This window comes from Pseudophryne corroboree, chromosome 4 (genome assembly GCF_028390025.1).
Source record: "Pseudophryne corroboree isolate aPseCor3 chromosome 4, aPseCor3.hap2, whole genome shotgun sequence".
NCBI classification, from domain to species: Eukaryota; Metazoa; Chordata; class Amphibia; order Anura; family Myobatrachidae; genus Pseudophryne; species Pseudophryne corroboree.
In genome coordinates this window covers 725848328-725871879 of record NC_086447.1, presented here as the reverse complement: position 1 = coordinate 725871879, position 23552 = coordinate 725848328, and the positions used below count along the sequence as shown (strand labels likewise).

The window sequence follows — 23552 nt, the reverse complement described above, 5'->3', positions numbered from 1 at the left end:
GCTTACTGGACTATTATTCAGTTGTATATTTCCGTTTCGTAAAATTATCCAGGTTACTATTGGTTACAGTGGGGGGAATTCAAATGTTTGAAAAGTCAGTTAGGTGTCTGTTTTTTCCTGTGTGTTATAGGCCCTACACATTGGCCGATCCGCCACCGAGCTGCCCGACGGCGGAGGGGCAGTGAAGTTTCTTCACTCCCCCCGCCACCCGGCTGCATTGAAGTGCAGGCAAATATGGACGAGATCGTCCATATTGGCCTTCATGTACAGCCGACGGGGGACCAGCGATGAACGAGCGCGAGGCTGCGCATCGTTCATCGCTGGAGCCTCCACACTATAAGATATAATCGGTATCTCGTTCATTTATGAACGAGATCGTTCATATCTTTGACTGATGTCGGCCAGTGTGTAGGGCCCATTAGATAGGAAAAAAACTGACACCCAACTCAGTTTTCAAACAATTGAATATTTCCCATTATCTTTAACCACAGTTTATCCTTCATGGTAATCCATCTCCCTGCCCCCCAACAGTGGTTCATTATTGGGGCCTCCCATTAAAGCACAGTGGAGGTGAAGATAGGTTTTAAATTCTATCCCTCGCCCCTTACTTGTTCTTTATATTCATACTACACAATGGATATTTCTGTGTTTGTTAAACTGGAGTTACTTTTAACTGTAACCATGTGTAATGTTTCCAAATAGAAGGCAGCCAAATACAAATGGCACATTTTCCCTTTAAGCTACAGTAGCTGCATAAATGTTCTAATTTAACGCATAAGGAAATTTAAAGAAAAAAAGAAATATTTATATAGTAGTGATCAGATCTACACTAATCTGATGGTTCTTGTGTACACTGATAAACGTGTTACATGGTTAGCAGGGAATTGCTTCATCATGTTAGAGACACAAGTTGCATGTCATGAGCAGAGGAAGCAGCTGCTCTAATAACCTTTTGAACTGCTCAGTCTAGGATAGACCCTATAGCCAGCAGTTCATAAAAAGAAAAAAAAGCTGTGTTCTTAGAAATGATTTAATTAACATGGCAACCTCTGTGGAAATATGCTATTTATAGTCTTCTCTACGACCAAACTGTTCCCATTCATGTGTATACTTCATAGAAATGTTGGAAACAGTTGCTTAATAACAGAGAGACAAATCTTTTGCAATATACTTTAAGGCCCATACACACTTGGCGATTTTGAGCTGAAAGCAGCTCACTTTTGGTGTTTTGAGCTGCTTTCAGCTCAAAACCGCCCAGTGTGTATACCCTCACAGTGTTCTCCTGTCAGGTGTGTATAATACGGTGTCCTAACAAGTCCCTTTTATTTCAGTTTCATTTATTTTTTTTCTTAAAATACACCAATATCAATTTAATACAAATCAAGATGCTTACATGAGAAAATTGTCCATATACAGTATGTAGGTTTGTGCTTCCTTCCCTGGTAATTTACAGTTATTAAAAAATAATGATTCCCGTGTGCTAGGGCCTTACTGTGGTGTACTTTTTCGATTGGATCTAATTTTATTTAGAGATTACAGGGCAGAGTTGGAGAAGAAAAAGTTATATATATATATATATATATATATATATATATATATATATTATTTATATTTTATACTGGGACTGGCCGACACTCGGTTCAATACTGCAGCTACCATGATGCTCACAACAGAAGAATATAGCAAGCGAAATTGGGCACTTGTGGTTTTCTTGTAAAAAATAAAATAAATACTCAGCATACAAGAGAAATTTGTAACGTTTCGGGCGTCGTCAGGCAGAAATAAAAAAAAAAATACGTTATTTCTGCCTGACGAGCGGCATTAAACGCCCGAAACGTTGCAAATTTCTCTTGTATGCGGAGTATTTATTTTACAAGAAAACCACGAGTTCCCAGTTTTGCTTGAGACAGATAGATGTGTGTGTATATTTGTATAATATATATATTTTTCTCTGACGTCCTAAGTGGATGCTGGGGACTCCGTAAGGACCATGGGGAATAGCGGCTCCGCAGGAGACAGGGCACAAAAGTAAAAGCTTTAGGACTAGCTGGTGTGCACTGGCTCCTCCCCCTATGACCCTCCTCCAAGCCTCAGTTAGATCTTTGTGCCCGGCCGAGAAGGGTGCAATCTAGGTGGCTCTCCTAAAGAGCTGCTTAGAGTAAAAGTTTTGTTAGGTTTTTTATTTTCAGTGAGTCCTGCTGGCAACAGGCTCACTGCATCGAGGGACTTAGGGGAGAAGAAGTGAACTCACCTGCGTGCAGGATGGATTGGCTTCTTAGGCTACTGGACACTAGCTCCAGAGGGACGATCACAGGTACAGCCTGGATGGGTCACCGGAGCCGCGCCGCCGACCCCCTTGCAGATGCTGAAGAGAGAAGAGGTCCAGAAATCGGCGGCTGAAGACTTCCCAGTCTTCTTAAGGTAGCGCACAGCACTGCAGCTGTGCGCCATTGCTCTCAGCACACTTCACACCAGCGGTCACTGAGGGTGCAGGGCGCTTGGGGGGGCGCCCTGGGCAGCAATGAAAGTACCTATGCTGGCTAAAAATACATCACATATAGCCCCTGGGGCTATATGGATGTATTTATCCCCTGCCAGGTTGTCAGAAAAATGGGAGAAGAAGCCCGCCGAAAAGGGGGCGGGGCCTATTCTCCTCAGCACACAGCGCCATTTTCCCTCACAACTGCTGGTGGGAAGGCTCCCAGGCTCTCCCCTGCACTGCACTACAGAAACAGGGTTAAAACAGAGAGGGGGGGCATTTTTGTGGCGATATTATTACATATTAAGATGCTATAAGGGAAAACATTTATATAAGGTTGTCCCTGTAAAATTATAGCGTTTTAGTGTGTGCTGGCAAACTCTCCCTCTACCTCCCCAAAGGGCTAGTGGGGTCCTGTCCTCTATCAGAGCATTCCCTGTGTGTGTGCTGTGTCGGTACGTGTGTGTCGACATGTATGAGGACGATGTTGGTGAGGAGGCGGAGCAATTGCCTGTAATGGTGATGTCACTCTCTAGGGAGTCGACACCGGAATGGATGGCTTATTTAGGGAATTACGTGATAATGTCAACAAGCTGCAAGGTCGGTTGACGACATGAGACGGCCGGCAAACCAATTAGTACCTGTCCAGGCGTCTCAAACACCGTCAGGGGCTTTAAAACGCCCATTACCTCAGTCGGTCGACACAGACACGGACACTGACTCCAGTGTCGACGGTGAAGAAACAAACGTATTTTCCATTAGGGCCACACATGTTAAGGGCAATGAAGGAGGTGTTACATATTTCTGATACTACAAGTACCACAAAAAAGGGTATTATGTGGGGTGTGAAAAAACTGCCTGTAGTTTTTCCTGAATCAGATAAATTAAATGAAGTGTGTGATGATGCGTGGGTTTCCCCCGATAGAAAATTAAAGACGCTCACACGCTTATCAAAACAAGTGGCGTTACCGTCTCCAGATACGGCCGCCCTCAAGGAGCCAGCTAATAGGAGGCTGGAAAATATCCTAAAAAGTATATACACACATACTGGTGTTATACTGCGACCAGCGATCGCCTCAGCCTGGATGTGCAGCGCTGGGGTGGCTTGGTCGGATTCCCTGACTGAAAATATTGATACCCTTGACAGGGACAGTATTTTATTGACTATAGAGCTTTTAAAGGATGCATTTCTATATATACGAGATGCACAGAGGGATATTTGCACTCTGGCATCAAGAGTAAGTGCGATGTCCATGTCTGCCAGAAGATGTTTATGGACACGACAGTGGTCAGGTGATGCAGATTCCAAACGGCACATCGAAGTGTTGCCGTATAAAGGGGAGGAGTTATTTGGGGTCGGTCCATCGGACCTGGTGGCCACGGCAACAGCTGGAAAATCCACCTTTTTTACCCCAAGTCACATCTCAGCAGAAAAAGACACCGTCTTTTCAGCCTCAGTCCTTTCGTCCCCATAAGGGCAAGCGGGCAAAAGGCCAGTCATATCTGCCCAGGGGTAGAGGAACGGAAGAAGACTGCAGCAGGCAGCCCCTTCCCAGGAACAGAAGCCCTCCACTGCTTCTGCCAAGTCCTCAGCATGACGCTGGGGCCGTACAAGCGGACTCAGGTGCGGTGGGGGGGGGGGGTCGTCTCAAGAGTTTCAGCGCGCAGTGGGCTCACTCGCAAGTGGGCCCCTGGATCCTACAAGTAGTATCCCAGGGGTACAGATTGGAAATTCGAGACGTCTCCCCCTCGCAGGTTCCTGAAATCTGCTTTACCAACGTCTCCCTCCGACAGGGAGGCATTATTGGAAACAATTCACAAGCTGTATTCCCAGCAGGTGATAATCAAAGTACCCCTCCTACAACAAGGAAAGGGGTATTATTCCACACTATTTGTGGTACTGAAGCCAGACGGCTCGGTGAGATCTATTCTAAATCTGAAATCTTTGAACACTTACATACAAAGGTTCAAGTCAAGATGGAGTCACTCAGAGCAGTGATAGCGAACCAGGAAGAAGGGGACTATATGGTGTCCCTGGACATCAAGGATGCTTACCTCCATGTCCCAAATTGCCCTTCTCACCAAGGGTACCTCAGGTTCGTGGTACAGAACTGTCACTATCAGTTTCAGACGCTGCCGTTTGGATTGTCCACGGCACCCCGGGTCTTTACCAAGGTAATGGCCGAAATGATGATTCTTCTTCAAAGAAAAGGCATCTTAATTATCCCTTACTTGGACGATCTCCTGATAAGGGCAAGGTCCAGAGAACAGTTGGAGGTCGGAGTAGCACTATCTCAAGTAGTTCTACGACAGCACGGGTGGATTCTAAATATTCCAAAATCGCAGCTGATTCCGACGACACGTCTGCTGTTACTAGGGATGATTCTGGACACAGTCCAGAAAAAGGTGTTTCTCCCGGAGGAGAAAGCCTGGGAGTTATCCGAGCTAGTTAGGAACCTCCTAGAACCAGGCCAAGTGTCAGTGCATCAATGCACAAGAGTCCTGGGAAAAATGGTGGCTTCTTACGAAGCGATTCCATTCGGCAGATTTCACGAAAGAATTTTTCAGTGGGATCTGCTGGACGAATGGTCCGGATTGCATCTTCAGATGCATCAGCGGATAATCCTGTCTCCAAGGACAAGGGTGTCTCTTCTGTGGTGGCTGCAGAGTGCTCATCTACTAGAGGGCAGCAGATTCGGCATTCAGGACTGGGTCCTGGTGACAACGGATGCCAGCCTGAGAGGCTGGGGAGCAGTCACACAGGGAAGAAATTTCCAAGGAGTGTGGTCAAGTCTGGAGACTTCTCTCCACATAAATATACTGGAGCTAAGGGCAATTTACAATGCTCTGAGCCTAGGAAGACCTCTGCTTCAAAGTCAACCGGTGCTGATCCAGTCGGACAACATCACTGCAGTCGCCCACGTAAACAGACAGGGCGGCACAAGAAGCAGGAGGGCAATGGCAGCAAGGATTCTTCGCTGGGCGAAAAATCATGTGATAACACTGTTAGCGGTGTTCATTCCGGGAGTGGACAACTGGGAAGCAGACTTCCTCAGCAGGCACGACCTCCACCCGGGAGAGTGGAGACTTCATCTGGAAGTCTTCCACATGATTGTGAACCGTTGGGAAAGACCAAAGGTGGACATGATGGCGTCCCGTCTGAACAAAAAACTGGACAGGTATTGCGCCAGGTCAAGAGACCCTCAGGCAATAGCTGGGACGCTCTGGTAACACCGTGGGTGTACCAGTCGGTGTATGTGTTCCCTCCTCTGCCTCTCATACCCAAGGTACTGAGAATTATAAGAAGGAGAGGAGTAAGAACTATACTCGTGGCTCCGGATTGGCCAAGAAGGACTTGGTACCCGGAACTTCAAGAGATACTAAGAAGGGACTTGCTTCAGCAAGGATCATGTCTGTTCCAAGACTTACCGCGGCTGCGTTTGACGGCATGGCGGTTGAACGCCGGATCCTAAGGGAAAAAGGCATTCCGGAAGAGGTCATCCCTACCCTGGTCAGAGCCAGGAAGGAGGTGACCACACAACATTATCACCGCATTTGGCGAAAATATGTTGCATGGTGTGAGGCCAGGAAGGCCCCCACGGAGGAATTTCAACTCTGTCGATTCCTACATTTCCTGCAAACAGGAGTGTCTATGTGCCTCAAATTGGGGTCCATTAAGGTTCAAATTTCGGCCCTGTCGATTTTCTTCCAGAAAGAATTGGCTTCAGTTCCTGAAGTCCAGAAGTTTGTCAAGGGAGTACTGCATATACAACCCCCTTTTGTGCCTCCAGTGGCACTGTGGGATCTCAACGTAGTTCTGGGATTCCTCAAATCACATTGGTTTCAACCGCTCAAATCTGTGGATTTGAAATATCTCACATGGAAAGTGACCATGCTGTTGGCCCTGGCCTCGGCCAGGCGAGTGTCAGAATTGGCGGCTTTGTCTCACAAAAGCCCATATCTGATTGTCCATTCGGACAGGGCAGAGCTGCGGACTCGTCCCCAGTTTCTCCCTAAGGTGGTGTCAGCGTTTCACCTGAACCAGCTTATTGTGGTACCTGCGGATACTAGGGACTTGGAGGATTCCAAGTTGCTAGATGTTGTCAGGGCCCTGAAAATATGTTTCCAGGACGGCTGGAGTCAGGAAAACTGACTTGCTGTTATCCTGTATGCACCCAACAAACGGGGTGCTCTTGCTTCTAAGCAGACGATTGCTAGTTGGATGTGTAGTACAATTCAGCTTGCACATTCTGTGGCAGGCAGGCCACAGCCAAAGTATGTAAATGCCCATTCCACAAGGAAGGTGGGCTCATCTTGGGCGGCTGCCCGAGGGGTCTCGGCTTTACAACTTGGCCGAGCTGCTACTTGGTCAGGGGCAAACACATTTGCAAAATTCTACAAATTTGATACCCTGGCTGAGGAGGACCTGGAGTTCTCTCATTCGGTGCTGCAGAGTCATCCGCACTCTCCCGCCCGTTTGGGAGCTTTGGTATAATCCCCATGGTCCTTACGGAGTCCCCAGCATCCACTTAGGACGTCAGAGAAAATAAGAATTTACTTACCGATAATTCTATTTCTCGTAGTCCGTAGTGGATGCTGGGCGCCCATCCCAAGTGCGGATTGTCTGCAATACTCGTACATAGTTATTGTTAAACAAAAATCGGGTTATTATTGTTGTGAGCCATCTTTTCAGAGGCTCTGCTGTTATCATGCTGTTAACTGGGTTCAGATCACAGGTTGTACAGTGTGATTGGTGTGGCTGGTATGAGTCTTACCCGGGATTCAAAATCCTTCCTTATTGTGTACGCTCGTCCGGGCACAGTATCCTAACTGAGGCTTGGAGGAGGGTCATAGGGGGAGGAGCCAGTGCACACCACCTGATCCTAAAGCTTTTACTTTTGTGCCCTGTCTCCTGCGGAGCCGCTATTCCCCATGGTCCTTACGGAGTCCCCAGCATCCACTACGGACTACGAGAAATAGAATTATCGGTAAGTAAATTCTTTATTTTTTGTACTGCTTATTTTTATTACATCTAAATATATGTAGATAGACTAAACCTATTAATACATACAAAGTACACTTGGATATGAAACTGAAAATACACACACCAGGAGTTAAGCAGTAGCACTGGGCATGTCACTGGCATTAGACATTTTGAATAAAAACACTAGTTTTTAGTATAATAAGCTCTTTTTAAAAAAGTAACTGCGTCGTGTCTGTAGTCGCAGCATAATAATAAAAAAAAAAAAAATGGTTTAAACCAGCCAGCCCTGCAGTATGGGGGGAATTGAATTAGACCAGGATTAGTTCCCGTGCCTATGTGTTAATGGGTGCTCGGCACCTGATAACAGGCTATTTATCAAGGAATTACTTTTTGATTTGCTCAGGCCTGAAAAGAGATCTCCGTTAACTGCAGCTGCAGTTGGGGCTAATTGGCTAGCCCCATGGGATCAATTAGCCCGCTGTAAATTACCGAGGCTAATTGAATTCCCCCATAAATTTATTTTCAGAAGGCAGCAGTACAGGCTCACAGCAAACTAAAAAATACCCTACATATTTAGTTGGCCATTCACATAAAGCGATTCTTGTTTATGCTTTTAGACAGTTTTCTTTTTATTCTGTGGGCATACTTTCCTAATTTCTTGGGGTCTTTAAATCTTGCCTGCATGACCAATCTCCCACTTTCAACACCTCTCCTGGGTTTTTAATGGTTTGATTTATTGTAACATCATTGTATTGAAGCAATGTGCCTAATATGATGCACTAAAGTATGGTTTGAACTGTGGTCGTTTTTTGCAAATCACTCCGATTGTAACATTTGTTGGTACTGGTTGCTGCCAATTGTCGCACAGTGTATGGCCGTGACTGAGCAGCAAGTATCGCTCTATCGGGCATGAGAAATCTTCCAGCATGCCTGACAGATTTTATAATGTGTTTGCTGAACTGACGGTGGGTATAATCACCGTGACACAGACCTATAATGTGTTCGTTCATGGCGATGTCAGATAATTGCTCTGTCTTTCTGATGGCGAGTTTGATCTAAGCCCATGGCCAGCATAAGACCTTCTTATGGTTAATGGGTTAGTGATTCCAAATTTAGCTGTAACTAGAAACAAAATATAGTTTGCTATTTTTTTGTCCTTCCTCTTTTGCTGCACTTGTACAGTCCTTGAGGTCAGATAGACAGTCTGATTCTTTATTGTTTCTAAGAAGCATTGCTTGAAGAACAAGGAAAACAGCAGGGTATTGCATCCATTTGGCAAAATGTTTTAGAGTACTGCTTATGTTTATTTGGGGTTACGTATGTCATACCTCCCAACATAACCCCCTCTCCAGGAGGGACAAAATGCTCTGTTCCTGGACTTCTCTCAATTTATGTTTGGGTTGTGTCTGTTACCTTCGTGCTCAGGACCTGGAAGTGACAAAATGAGAGGGCAGGAGAGAACTTCCGCCCTTACAGCTCCTAAATGTTTTCTTTGTTCTTCGTTCGTTTGGGGTAATTTTTTTTTATTTTTATTTTTTCTATGCAGCATTGGACCCTCGCGGGCTCTTTGCTCGCCATGCTTCGGGCTCTGTGTCTCGCTCCGCTTTGCTCGCCACACTTTACTATTCCAAATAGATTGTGACATGGACCCAGGGGGTTATGGGAAAGGTACTCTCCACGAAGGTAAACTAGACGCTACCTTTATGATTGCCATCACCTGTGTAGAATTAGTTAATTGAGGAGAAAGGTATTACAGCACAGATGCCGGCAATCTTAAATTAAGAGGAAAGTCCAGGAACAGAGCATTTTGTCCCTCCTGGAGAGGGTTATGTTGTGAGGTATGCATATGTGTCTTCATACACCTAGCCTCAATACAGCGCAAGACACCTGGCGTGACTGAGCCATTCTGAGAGGTGTAGTATAGCGTTATTTTCTTTATTTTGTATCTTAGGGGTCTATTTACTAAGCCTTGGATGGAGATAAATCCGACGGAGATAAAGTACCAGTCAATCTGTTCCTATCTGCCATGTCACAGGCTGGTTTTGAAAAATGACAGGAGCCGGTTGCTGGGACAATGAGGCAGATGCATTAACATCTCCTTACTGTCCCTTATGAGCGCTGTCACTTCACTTGTTTTTCGCGGTGATCTGCTTACGCAGATCACCTGAATGTATGTACCGCTGGGCAGCTGTCATAGCGATGCGCTATGACAGCCCTGCGGCGATGTCTTCCTGGTCCGTTGGGTCACTTTGTTGTGGGTGCACGCATGCGCTGTCCCCCGCCGGGTCGTTTGCACATGCGCACCTGACGGGACAATCAATAAAGTTTATTCAAACTCTTAAAAAAAAAAAAAAAAAACCTTATAGGCAGAAAGAACAGGGAAATGCCTACAACGCCATGTCGGAGGAGGCGAAGCGTGCAGGGAGACACAACGTGGCGAAAAGCGCAGTATCCCCCTTCATACATTAGGTATGGTACGTCTTCCTATGCACACAGCATGGGATACGTTACAGTCCTGAGCGCTGTGTGCATTCGTTAAAACTACACTGACAGCCGGTTCTTACATCAGGGAGAAGCGGAGACAGCAGTACTTAACGTGCGTTATGTGCACAAAGGCACATAGCGCACTTTCATACATCTCCCCCATTATCTCCATAGGATTTATCTCCATCCAAAGCTTAGTAAGTAGACCCCTCAGTCACAACGCAGATGCTGAGAAACACTACTCGCAGTGTAATACGGATGCTGGGCTGCAACTTTAGCAGCGCAGGTATTTGTATGTGCTTAATTCTAAGTTACAGATGAAGCACAGTGACGTGGTGTGAGAAAAAGCTGCAGCCGCAGCACTATAGCACTTCACTTTGAATACAGATTCAGACTCTGCCGCACACAGATTTACAATTGTCACATATCAAATTGATCAGCGCAAAGAAGTTTTTTCTCTTCCAGTATTAATATTTCTGCAAATAAGACTCATAGTTTTAATGAAAAAAGATGCTATGCAGAGTCGCCTGGCACGCTTAGCGGCCTGTTTCGCGTGACTGAAACCACAGTGTATCAGGACACAGCTGTGTTTAGGTAGTGCTTCGTACCTTTTGAACAGAACCTGTTTTGTTTTTTAATACAAAGTCTATATAGTTTTTAAAGAATGTTATTTAATAAAAGGTTTTTTTTTATGTTCTTTAGAACTGGACCCATCATGGATGAAGAACATCAACATTCACATTGTGTTACCTGTTTCAGTCGACGCTGCATGATAAGACCAGAGACTGGTGTTTCATGTGACCTGGTGGGCTGCCCGCATGTTTGCGGAGCAGTCTTTCACTCATGCAAAGCTGATGAACATCGGACATTATGCCCCCTAGAAAGAGTGCCTTGCTTAAACAAAGGGTTTGGATGTCCATTTGTCATGGTTCGTAACAAACTTGCTGATCACTTACAAATATGTCCTGCGAGTGTAGTGTGCTGTACAATGGAATGGAATCGATGGCCTGTGAGCTATGCAGACAGGAAATCTTATGAAAACCTAAGTAGAGATGTTGATGAAATAGAACAGCTAGATATGGCTTTAGCTTTGCAAGATCAAAGAATGCTTCTGCAGTCTCTCAGAGTAGCAACAATGATGCCCAAAACAACAGAAAAACTTGAATCTCAAGAAGAAATATCTGTCATAAAAGAGGAAGTTGATAAAATACTTACAAACGGTGTATCTGGTGAAGAAGATTCCTATAGTGCACTTTACCAAGCAACAATGGAGACCACTAAGAGTTTATCTGCTGCTCTGGATATTTTAAATAACGCTACAAGAGACATTGCTATGCTTAATGGTAGGCTACGCGATGCAAGCTGTGAGATGAACCGGAATTTCCAGCTTACAGAGCAATGTAGTAAAAATGATACCCTCACGGATCCGGAATCTGAAGAAGAGGAAAGTATTGAAGCTGCTGGTGGCATGACTTGCAGTTCCTTGAAACAGCTGCATCAGAATGGTTCAAGTGACTTTTACCCAGGAACAAATGGTAGTTATGTAGTAGAAAGTGAAGACATTAACATGAGCCGGTCATCTACACTGTGCAATGATTTCCATGATGAGAGAAGGGACGCTATGTTCACTGTAGGATCAATACACAATGGTGCTGTCTCAGAAGCCAGTGAACAACTTGTAAATTCGTCCAATCATTTGCCCATTGTTGAACAGTTGTCGGCATCATGCATTACGAATGGCTCAGAAGAACAAATAGATAAAAAAGATGAACAAGGATTACGGAATGTTGTGGTCTTTGGAAGACGGCCTTTCTTGGTTGATACCTATTGGTTCAAAGCTAAAATGGAGAACAAAGCAGTGGACACTGCGGACTTGGAACTACAAGAAGATCCCATGGGCCTCAATAGTATTGACTTAATCACGGCAGCTTTGCTATTCCACTTGGGGGATTCCCCTGGTGGCAGAGGTATTTCAGATAGTCGAAATGTAGACGGTTATCATGTTGACTTTGGAACACAAACCTTTTCATTTCCATCTGCTATTTTAGCAACAAATACTATGGTTGGAGAAATCGCATCAGCTTCTGCTTGTGACCATGCAAATCCTCAACTTTCCAACCCAAGTCCTTTCCAGACACTTGGTCTCGACTTAGTTCTGGAATGCGTTGCAAGATACCAAGCCAAACAGAGGTCTATGTTTACATTTGTATGTGGACAACTATTTAGAAGAGATGAATTCTCTTCTCACTTTAAGAATGTACATGGTGATATTCATGCAGGCTTAAATGGCTGGATGGAACAAAGATGCCCGTTAGCATATTATGGATGTACATATTCCCAACGTAGATTTTGTCCATCAACACAAGGATCAAAAATAATTCATGATAGACACTTGAAATCCTTTGGGGTTCAGCCTCATTTAACCAGTGACATTAAATCTGTAAAGAGCTGTTCTTTAGGGCAGTTTGAGGATCATTTTAGCAGTTTGCCTTATGAAGTTCTGCAGCATATTGCAGGGTTTCTTGATGGTTTTACCTTGTGCCAACTTTCAAGGGTGTCTAGACATATGAGAGATGTTTGTGCCAGCTTGCTGCAGTCCCGCGGCATGGTTGTTCTGCTTTGGGAAAAGAGAAAGTATCCACATGGAAGTTCCTGGCAAATCAAAGAAAAGGTTTGTCTACAAAATATTATAATTTAATCTTCAAATGTTGTTGTTTGTCATAATGCCACTTTCTTTGTGATTAGCGTTTGGGGGAGGTGTTGGTAGAACACAGCAGACTGCTGTGCCTGCACTGTCACGGTCAGCATTACTTTCTTTATTGGAAATAAATGCTCTGAGCTGTTCTTTCTGCAGATTGAGTGACCAACTAATATGATCAGATAGCACTAAAATCACATTTATTTTTGAACTGTTACACAATACCAGTCATAAAATTAGTAGATTGAATGTTAAGACTTCAACAAAATGTATAGTCTGTTTTGAAATGAATGAACAACTCTGTTCATCATTGACGCAGTCACTCCAAACGGCCCCCTATGTCATCCCATGAGACTGCTAGCGTCAGGTGGTTTTTTTTCTTTCTTATTTTACGAAAATTCATCTTAGCTGCAACGCGATGCAACAGGAGACTGTGTTGATTAATTTGATATGACACTTGTATATCTGTGTGCGAATGAGTCTCCGAATCTGTATACAAAGTGCTACGATGCAGCGGACCCTTTTTTTTTTTTTTTCTCCCCTTGCTAGGTTCTGTTATGCTCTGTATACAGACTCTGGCGCACACAGATATACGAGTGTCGCATATCAAATTAATCAGCACAGTCTCCTGGTGTGTCCTAGTCTTATTTTATTGCAAACAAAAAAGATGCCTGACGCTAGCAGAGTTCCACAGGACCCCGGAGGCTCACGCTGTATGGCGTATTGAGGCTAGATGCATGAGGACACGATCTGTATATCCTGTCTGCATACAATGCTGAAGAACTACAAGGAGTTAACCACTCTCCAGATAATTTGCTAATGTTAGGAGGTATGATTTAAGGAGTACTTAGCATTTCTGAGTGCTAGATAGTCCAACCCTCCTAAAACACCATTGAATTGGCATACAGATGTGCCTTCATACACCTTAGATCAGCAATGAACAACCTGTGGCTCTCCAGCTGTTGTGAAACTACACATCCCAGCATGCCCTGCCACAGTTTTAGCATTACCTTATAGCAAAACTGTGGCAGGCCATGCTGGAACTTGTAGTTGCCCAACAAATGGAGATACACAGGTTGGCTAGGCCTGCCTTAGATCCGTACGACATGAAGTGCCTTTAGCTCAAATTCGCATCTTAATCATAATACAATGCAACAAAAACTGTTTTTCTCTTACGTCCTAGAAGATGCTGGGGACTCCAAAAGGACCATGGGGTATAGACGGGATCCGCAGGAGACATGGGCACACTAAAAAGACTTTGACTGGGTGTGAACTGGCTCCTCCCTCTATGCCCCTCCCTCAGACCTCAGTTAGACTCTGTGTCCAGGAGTGACTGGACACACACTAGGGGAGCTCTACTGAGTTTCTCTTGAAAGACTTTTGTTAGGTTTTTTATTTTCAGGAAGACCTGCTGGCTACAGGCTCCCTGCATCGAGGGACTGAGGGGAGAGAAGTCAGACCTACTTCTTAGTTAAAGGCTCTGCTTCTTAGGCGACTGGACACCATTAGCTCCAGAGGGTTCGATCACTTGGTTCGCCTAGCTGCTTGTTCCCGGAGCCGCGCCGTCACCCCCCTCACAGAAGACAGAAGCCGGGTGAGTATTAGAAGAACCGAAGACTTCAGACTGCAGAAGACTTCAGTAACGGAGGTACAGCGCAGCGGTAGCGCTGCGCTCCATGCTCCCACACACATCACCAACGGCACTTGCAGGGTGCTGGGGGGGAGCGCCCTGGGCAGCAATTACTGAGGTCTTTGGGACTGGTAAAAGGCATATTTGGTGCCCGGGCACCGTATATAATACCCCCTCCAGTATAAAGAATTAAAATTTGAGCGGGACTGAAGCGCGCAGGAAGGGGAGGGGCTTAGCCGCACAGCTCACCAGCGCCATTTTCTTCTCTCCACAGCCGCTGCAGAGAACGCTGGCCCGGACCTCCAAGCTCCTCACAAGTAATTGGGAGCAAAACGGGGGGGGGGGGCGGGGACAGATAATCTGGTGCTTTTCTTATTACAGCGCTACTGACATATATTATAATTGTGTAGTATATGGGCGCTGGGGTGTGAGCTGGCATACTCCCTCTGTGTTTCTCTCTCCGGGCTTCCCTGTAGGCTGTCCCCTTTATTTGGCCTGTGTGTGTGTTGGGAGTTGGTACTTCGTGTCGGCATGTCTGAGGCTGAGTGTTCCTCCCCGGAGGAAGCTACTGGGAGCGCAGAAAAGGAGCTGGAAATGGCTCTGTCGGCACAGCCGACTGCTGATTGGGTTGCTATGTTGAGTACACTTAATGCTAATGTGGCTTTGTTGTCTAAGAGGCTTGATAAATCTGATTCTCGGACACAAACATGGAGAAAATCCATGGAGGATGCTTTGGCTCAGGTGCAGACCCCCTCAGGGTCACAAAAGCGTTCATTTACCCAGATGGTAGATACAGATGCCGACACGGATTCCGATGTCGATTTTAATGAGGCTACTTTACACCCACGGGTAGTCAAGAGTATTCAGTACATGATTGTGGCTATTAAAGATGTTTTACGTGTATCTGACGAACCTGCAGCTCAGGAAACAAGGATTTGCCTCATTTTAAGGGAAAAAACCTGAGGTAAAGTTTCCCCCCTCTCATGAAATGAATACTCTTTGTGAAAAAGCTTGGGAGTCGCCGGACAATTTAGCTTCTGATATGGATACCCTTGATAAAGATAATATTCTTTTGACTCTTGGTTATATCAAGGACGCTGCAGATTAGCTAAAGGATGCAGCGAGAGATGTTGGCCTCTTGGGATCAAGAGCCAATGCCATGGCGGTCTCGGCCAGGAGGGCGCTGTGGATTCATCAATGGAATGCTGATGCCGACTCCAAGAAAAATATGGAAGCTCTCCCCTTCAAAGGTAGTGTCTTGTTTGGTGACGGCCTGACTGACCTGGTGTCTACCGCTACTGCGGGTAAGTCATCTTTTCTTCCTTATGTTCCCACTCAACAGAAGAAGGGGCCCAATCAACAGATGCAGTCCTTTCGACCTAATAGATACAAACGAGGTAAAGGCTCGTCCTTCCTCGCTTCAAAGGGTAGAGGAAGGGGAAAGAAGTCGCTTGCAGGATCAGGCACCCAGGACCAAAAGTCCTCCCCCGCCTCTACCAAGTCCACCACATGACGCTGGGGCTCCCCTGCGGGAGTCCGTGCCGGTGGGCGGGCAGTCTCCGGATCTTCAGTCAGGTCTGGTTTCAATCAGGCCTGGATCCTTGGGTATTAGACATAGTGTCCCAAGGGTACAAGCTGGAGTTTCAGGAGATGCCCCCCTGCCGCATTTTCATATCGGCCTTGCCAGTTTCTCTTCCAGAAAGAGAAGTAGTAAATGCGGTGATACAAAAGTTGTGTCATCAGAGGGTCATTGTTCCCGTTCCCCCGTCCCAATGGACGGTTGGATCAGACCGATTCTGAACCTAAAATCCCTCAATCCATACTTGAAAACTTTCAAGTTCAAGATGGAATCTCTTTGAGCTGTGATCTCTAGCCTAGAAGGGGGAAATTTTATGGCGTCAGTTGACATAAAGGATGCCTACTTACATGTCCCGATTTATCCTCCGCACCTGAGATTCGCGGTGCAGGATTGTCATTACCAATTTCAGACGTTGTCGTTTGGGCTTTCCACGGCCCCGAGGGTTTTCACCAAGGTTATGGCAGAAATGATGGTACTCCTTCGCAAGCGAGTGGTCACAATTATCCCGTACTTGGACGATCTCCTGATAAAGGCGAGGTCAAAGGAACAATTGTTAAAGAATGTGTAACTCTCCCTGACGGCTCTGCAACATCACGGTTGGATTTTAAATTTACCAAAGTCTCAGTTAATTCCGATGACTCGGCTGCCCTTCCTGGGCATGATCCTACACACAAAGCTTCAGAGTGTTTCTTCCGGAGGACAAAGCTCTAGAAATACAGACCATGGTCAAGGAGCTTTTGAGACAGACAAGAGTGTCGATTCATCAATGCACTCGAGTGCTAGGGAAGATGGTGGCGGCTTACGAGGCCATTCCGTTTGCCAGGTTTCATGCCAGGGTATATCAGTGGGACCTGCTGGACAAATGGTCTGGGTCTCACCTACACATGCACTGGAAAATAAGTCTATCTTCCAGGGCCAGGATCTCTCTCCTGTGGTGGCTGCAAGGCTCTCGCCTCCAAGAGGGACGCCGCTTCGGAATTCAGGACTGGGTCCTGCTGACCACAGGTGCAAGTCTCCGAGGCTGGGGCGCAGTCGCGCTGGGAAGAATTTTACAGGGAAAATGGTCAAGCCAGGAATCTTCTCTCCACAAAAATGTTCTCGAGTTAAGAGCCATTTGCAACTGCCTCCTACAAGCGAAGAGTTTTCTTCAGGGTCTCCATGTCCTGATCCAGTCGGACAACATCACAGCGGTGGCGTATGTAAACCGCCAAGGCGGAACAAGGAGCAAGGCAGCAATTGCGGAAGCCACAAGAATTCTCCGCTGGGCGGAACTACACGTGAGCGCTCTGTCAGCAGTCTTCCTCCCGGGCGTGGACAACTGGGAAACGGACTTTCTCAGCAGACACGATCTCCATCCAGGAGAGTGGGCTCTTCATCAAGAAGTATTTGTAGAAGTGACAAGGCGTTGGCGGGGTACTCTGATAGACATGATGGCGTCTCGCCTCAACAAGAAACTTCCGTATTGTTCCAGGTCAAGGGACCCCCCAAGCCTGTGCGGTGGATGCCCTGGTAACTCCGTGGGTGTTTCAGTCGGTGTATGTTTTCCCTCCGCTTCCTCTCATGCCAAAGGTGCTGAGGATCGTAAGACGAACAAGGGTTCAGGCAATACTCGTCGCTCCAGATTGGCCACGGAGGGCCTGGTATCCGGATCTTCAGGAATTACTAGTGAAAGATCCCTGGCCGCTTCCTCTAAGAGAGAAGCTGTTACTGCAGTCGCCCTGCCTGTTTCCGGACTTACCGCGGCTGCGTTTGACGGTGTGGAAGTTGAACGCCAGATTTTAGCTCGGAAGGGTATTCCTGGGGAAGTCATCCCCACTCTCCTTAAGGCTAGGAAGGACGTCACGGCGAAACATTATCACCGTATTTTGAGAAAATGTGTCGTGGTGTGAATCCAAAGCAGCTCCTGCGGAGGAGTTTCACTTGGGTCGTTTCCTCCATTTTTTTGCAGGCAGGCGTGAATGCAAGCCTGAAATTGGGTTCCATCAAAGTGCAGATTACGGCCTTATCTATTTTCTTTCAAAAGGAATTGGCCGTCCTTCCTGAGGTTCAGACTTTCGTGAAGGGAGTGCTGCATATCCATCCTCCATTTGTGGCGCCATTGGATCTGGAAGTGGTGTTGCAGTTTCTTATGTCTCACTGGTTTGAGCCTATGCGTAAGGTTGAGTTAAAGTTTCTCACTTGGAAAGTGGTCATGCTTTTGGCTCTGGCGTCTGCCAGGCGAGTGTCTTAGTTGGCGGCCTTGTCTCACAAGAGCCCATATTTGATTTTCAATTCGGATAGAGCGGAATTGAGAACTCGTCAACAATTTCTGCCGAAGGTGGTTTCTTTGTTTCACATTAACCAACCTATTGTGGTGCCTGTGGCTACGGATGCTGTGGCGGTCCCAAAATCTCTTGATGTTGTAAGAGCATTGAAAATTTACGTCGCCAGGACGGCTCTTACTAGGAAGACAGAGGCTCTGTATGTCCTGTATTCTGGATTTGTACTACGATTCAGCAAGCTCATTCTTCGGCTAGGCTACCGTTGCCGAAGTCAGTAAAGGCCCATTCTATCAGGAAAGTGGGCTCATCTTGGGCGGCTGCCCGAGGGGTCTCGGCACTTCAACTTTGCCGAGCAGCTACGTGGTCTGGTTCAAACACTTTTGCTAAGTAATACGAGTTTGCAATACCCTGGCTGATGAGGACCTCATGTTTGCTCAATCGGTGCTGCAGAGTCATCCGCACTCTCCTGCCCGGTCTGGAGCTTTGGTATAGACCCCATGGTCCTTTTGGAGTCCCCAGCATCCTCTAGGACGTAAGAGAAAATAGGATTTTAATACCTACCGGTAAATCATTTTCTCCTAGTCCGTAGAGGATGCTGGGCGCCCATCCCAGTGCGGACTGTTTCTTGCAGTTAGGTTGATACTGGTTATTTCCGGTTACACGTGGTTTGTGTATCGGTTATGTTCAGTTTGTTGCTGTTGTTGGTTCATACTGTTATCTGTTTTCATGCTACTCCCAGTTGTACGGTATGTTTGTGGTGTGGGCTGGTATGTTTCTCGCCCTTAGTTTAACAAAAATCCTTTCCTCGAAATGTCAGTCTCTCCTGGGCACAGTTCCTATAACTGAGGTCTGGGGGAGGGGCATAGAGGGAGGAGCCAGTTCACACCCAGTCAAAGTTTTTTTTAGTGTGCACAAGCTCCTGCGGATCCCGTCTATACCCCATGGTCCTTTTGGAGTCCCCAGCATCCTCTACGGACTAGGAGAAAAGGATTTACCGGTAGGTATTAAAATCCTGTTTATTTTTTTTGTTACACCGTACTGCACTTATTTATTTTATATGCGACACTTGCTATTTGTGTGCAACTGAATCTGTATCTGAAGCACAACAGAACTTGTTAAAAAAAAAAAAGGAATATCAAGCTCCAAAATATTTTTTTAAAGTTAACCCTCACAGAGTTCTGTGTATGCTGTGATTTTGACATTTTTATCAGATCCCCCACGAGAGTTAGACTTCAATTTAGGTACAAAAACAAGCAATTTCAAAGTGCTGTAATAAAAAAAGTAGACAAGATAGATTATTCAAAATTTGAGTGTATAATTATTCCCAAACAATATTACAGCTTTAAAATTTTATTCCTTCCCACTGAAATACAATTAAAAAAATATATATATATTTTTTTTTTAATCTGACCATTAACTTTGGCCGTAAATTTCAGTCAAAAGAAAGGGAGGTAGGGAAATAGTTATGACAAAAAATGTAGCTTGAAATGTGCTGAAAATAATATTATTTTTTTTTATCCCAGCTTTCTATTACTTTTTTCTTAGCTGAGGTATTGCATTTACCCCAAAACATCTGCAAAATGAAAAAAGGTCATACGCCATGATACAAACATGGCCACTATCTTTATATGAAGGTACATAAAAGTTATGTAATGGTGGTTTCTGACTACTTACTTACAGGGATCATCACAAACACAATAAAAAGATTTATAAATGTTTAAGCAACAAATTCATTTAATTCTGGACCATTTGATATGGTTAGTTGACCGAAAGTGAAGTGTTCATAAGAATATGGTCTCTACAGTGGTGACACATAGTGAAGGGAAATATCCCCCTCTAGTCACACAAGCTTTGTAGTTCGGAAAACGTTGAATGCAGCAACTACAGCACTGAATCATTCTTCAAAGAGGATGTTTTTTTTCCTTCATTTTGTGTCACTGTTTCATATGATGAGTGATGGAACCATAGAACAGAGGAGGTGGGGCGTAATAACAGTAAAATGTATAGGACAAACAACACTTATAAACACATTTTCAAAATGGCAAATATAAAAGCAGGGAAACTAGACGACTTAACTAATTTTATTCTGACTTTCTTTTCTGTTTCCATTCAGGTGTGGCGATTCAGCACTGCTTTCTGTACAGTGAAGGAGTGGAAATTTGCCGATATTGTAAGCATGGCTGACCATCTGAAGAAATGTAACTACAATATTATAGAGAAAAGAGAAGAAGCTGTCCCTCTTCCTTGCATGTGTGTAACCCGGGAACTCACTAAAGATGGCCGCTCTCTCCGTTCAGTCTTGAGACCTGTCCTTTAATTGCAAGATGGACTACAGAAGGACACTCACTCCGTTCTGTCTTGAAACTTATCCTTTAAGCACCAACACTCAAGCACCAGTTTTAACCTCTATACAAATAATTTGTGACACTTAAATATTTAAAAGGCCACTCTCACTGTATATAACAATGGTTTTGAAAGTGATGTTTATTTTTTTATAAATCTTATTAAAGAGAAATAGTTTAGGTGTAAGCAGTAAGAAATGCCTTAATGGTTGTGGAATTTTGAACTTTGGATGTGGACTTTAACCTTTCATAAGTATAAATTATATAAACTTCCTTACAGATCTTCATCTTAAAGCATGATATGCTTATTCACCAGTGCCGTTTTCCTGATGTGCAGACGCACTCAAACAATACTAACGGTTATTTTTCTTTACCATGACCAAAAATAACGTTAGAATGTAAATGTATTCTTCAGCGTTGGTCACCTTCCGGTTATCAGGGAAGACTTGCAAACCTCCAGGTTTGCCTTCCATCAAATGGTACCCCACACGGAACCCTCTTTCTCCTATAGTGCTGCAAGCTGACCACTTTGCCATAAGTCAATTGTTCTCTTCCTGTAATACAAAAATGCACTTAAGTTTGAGCAGTGACAGACACTGCTAGCACTTTCTTTCAATGCTCTGGAAGTTTTTCAGACTGTTTAGGGATCAAGTGCAGCATGTAGAAGGAGTAAAGGGGACTTTGCTGCATCCTGCTTTGGTTGGGGAATATTTTGCTGCACACCTAGGGGGTAATTCAGTTCTTTTCTCTGCCCAGAGTGGTATTGCATACCCAATGACAGCTACCAAAGGGCCCGATAGTAGAATGTTTGCAGCCTCCTGGGGTAGCGAATAGAAATTGTCTGAATTCCTGACTTTGGGCACCAAACCAGTTTGTTTGCGCTGGCTAACCAGGACTTTACATGGATTTAGGTGCCTTATCCAGTCTATTTGGGTGTGACATAGGCAAATAAGCAAAAAAAATATATAGTTAATTATTACCCCAGTAGTTTAGATGGGGGATAAGGCACAATAAAGTGCACAAAAACAATTGAACCCCCCCCCCCCCCCCAGTGTAATTACTTTTACTCACTAGCTTTATGGTTTTTGGCATTCATGAAGGAGATTGGTTTATACAGCATTGCAGACACATCTACAGTTTTAACATGCAGCTTATTTTACATATTTTAAGCATTGTTTTCTGTTTTACTAAAAGTTATTTAAAAGTAGAATATTTAAAAAAGGACTTTTAGGAATGTTTTTTTTTCTATCTGTTTCCTTGTATGTTTTTACCATTCATTTTTTGTGAGCGGAGATAAAACACTATTTTCAATTATGCATTTGGGGTTGAGATTTTATTCCTAAACAAGTCTTCCACGGCTGACCTAAAGTACAGTGCCTTTTAGGCAAATAGCACTGATTTTTGTGTGTCCTCGTCTGTGCTGTAATTATTGGGATACTATCTTTCATGTGTGCAGACTTTATTTTAGGGCTATGGATCTGGGTGAACCAATTTTTACCACACATAATGCGCTTTAAAATTGTTTTTCCAGGTGAGGATAGGAACTGCTGATCCTAACGATCAGCGCTATTTCTGTCTCCTCTTGTCACCCAGCAATCATTAACGCTTATTTGTATTGCAGAGGCCTTATCAGTTGGTGATTTCTATCCATAACTTCTAGGGATGGTTAACATTGTCACTGTCAAGTGAGCACACACTATACTGTTTGTACTTCAGTGTTTCACAAAATATTTCTTCTTTTCAGAAAGTTGTTCGAAGACTGTAAACACTCATATTAAAGCACTTTGCATTTGTATTATTTTAAATGTAATTTAAAGGTGATTTAAGTTCTCAGCACGGGGTAAGTGGCTTCGTGGGGATTGCAACTTCTTCTTCAGGTGCATTACATCTGCAATGTTTCCATACAAGCAGCATTGATGTATGCACAGTATTGTGTGAAGAACTTTATTCTACACTTATCAGTATTGCTAAATTTACCAGGCCATATTTTTATTTTGTTTACCTATGGTGGGAGGGTGTATCCAGATAGTACCCCCACCACCACCACCAGAATTCCTTTCTTTAATCTTTAAAAAGTTCTGAATTGTAATTGAAGTAAGATGCAGCAATGTGAGCCCATTTCATAAATTTACAATAATTTGGTTGTGTAGATTTATTTTTTGGTATGTTAAAATTGTTTTATTTGATGTACATTGAACAGCTTTACTTAGACATATGGAACAATCTCATTGTAACAGTATTGAAAGGTTAATTCTTTCCATTGCTGGAGACTGCAGCTAAGATTTGAAGCCTTACCTTTTCTGTTAAGGTGGAGACGTTCTCCGATTATTCATTTGAGATATCAAAGTCTCTATAGTAACATAACAAATACATAGACATGCATGGTGCCTAGATTGTTATCGATAACATAATAAAGCCTTTTTCCCCTCCCCTTTTAAGTTAAACATATTTGGTAACGATCAGTAATATTTAATTCCGTTACTTGGTGTTCAAAATGCTTTATTTTCAATTATAAAATATTTTGGTGTATAATAAAATCTAATAAAACCACCTGCGCATTGGTTTAATCATTTTTATTTTTAAAACCTCTATTTTGTAAATGTTCAAGATCCCAATAGGTACTATTACCTTCAGGCGCAGGTAACAGGTCTGTTTGTACTGCGCTCAGAACAGTCACCATAGACGCTGCGGTGTGCTCCTTCACTGGCATTAGATATTTCCGCAATAAGAGGTATCTGAAGGATCCCTCTCCGTTGCAGACCGGTGCTCTCGCATGACCATTTTAAGCACATAGTCGGAATCCTGGAAGTAACTTCATCGCTGGGACAGATGTATATGGGAAAAGCTGTCCTTGCCAGAAGAGACTGTTACATGTCAGTGGACTCAAATGTTGGTAAGTCACCAGTGATGGGGAGAGGATTGCAATATAATTGTGATCAATGATGTACCTCCTCCTTTGAGAAAAGGCGTGGTTTCCAGTCATTGGTGACTGATAAAGAAGGTGGTAGCTTTGTTCATCTCTGTAAAAATTTCCAAAAGGTTACTACTGTCTTGTATTACTTGTATTGTGTATAGATCTTCCAGTTAGCTCTGTG

At 44.4% G+C, this 23552-nt stretch overlaps 1 protein-coding gene across 1 annotated transcript in view; it reads left to right on the top strand.

The window, feature by feature from the left end:
• The window catches only part of FBXO30 (F-box protein 30), a 37691-nt gene extending 14684 nt beyond the window's left edge, over positions 1 to 23007 (top strand). The window contains exons 2-3 of the mRNA XM_063918060.1: positions 10650 to 12618; positions 20229 to 23007. Coding sequence (XP_063774130.1) covers positions 10663 to 12618; positions 20229 to 20432 — 2160 coding nt within the window. The 5' untranslated portion in view covers positions 10650 to 10662 and the 3' untranslated portion in view covers positions 20433 to 23007. The remainder of the gene's footprint in view (positions 1 to 10649; positions 12619 to 20228) is intronic.
• Positions 23008 to 23552: the final 545 nt, after the last annotated feature.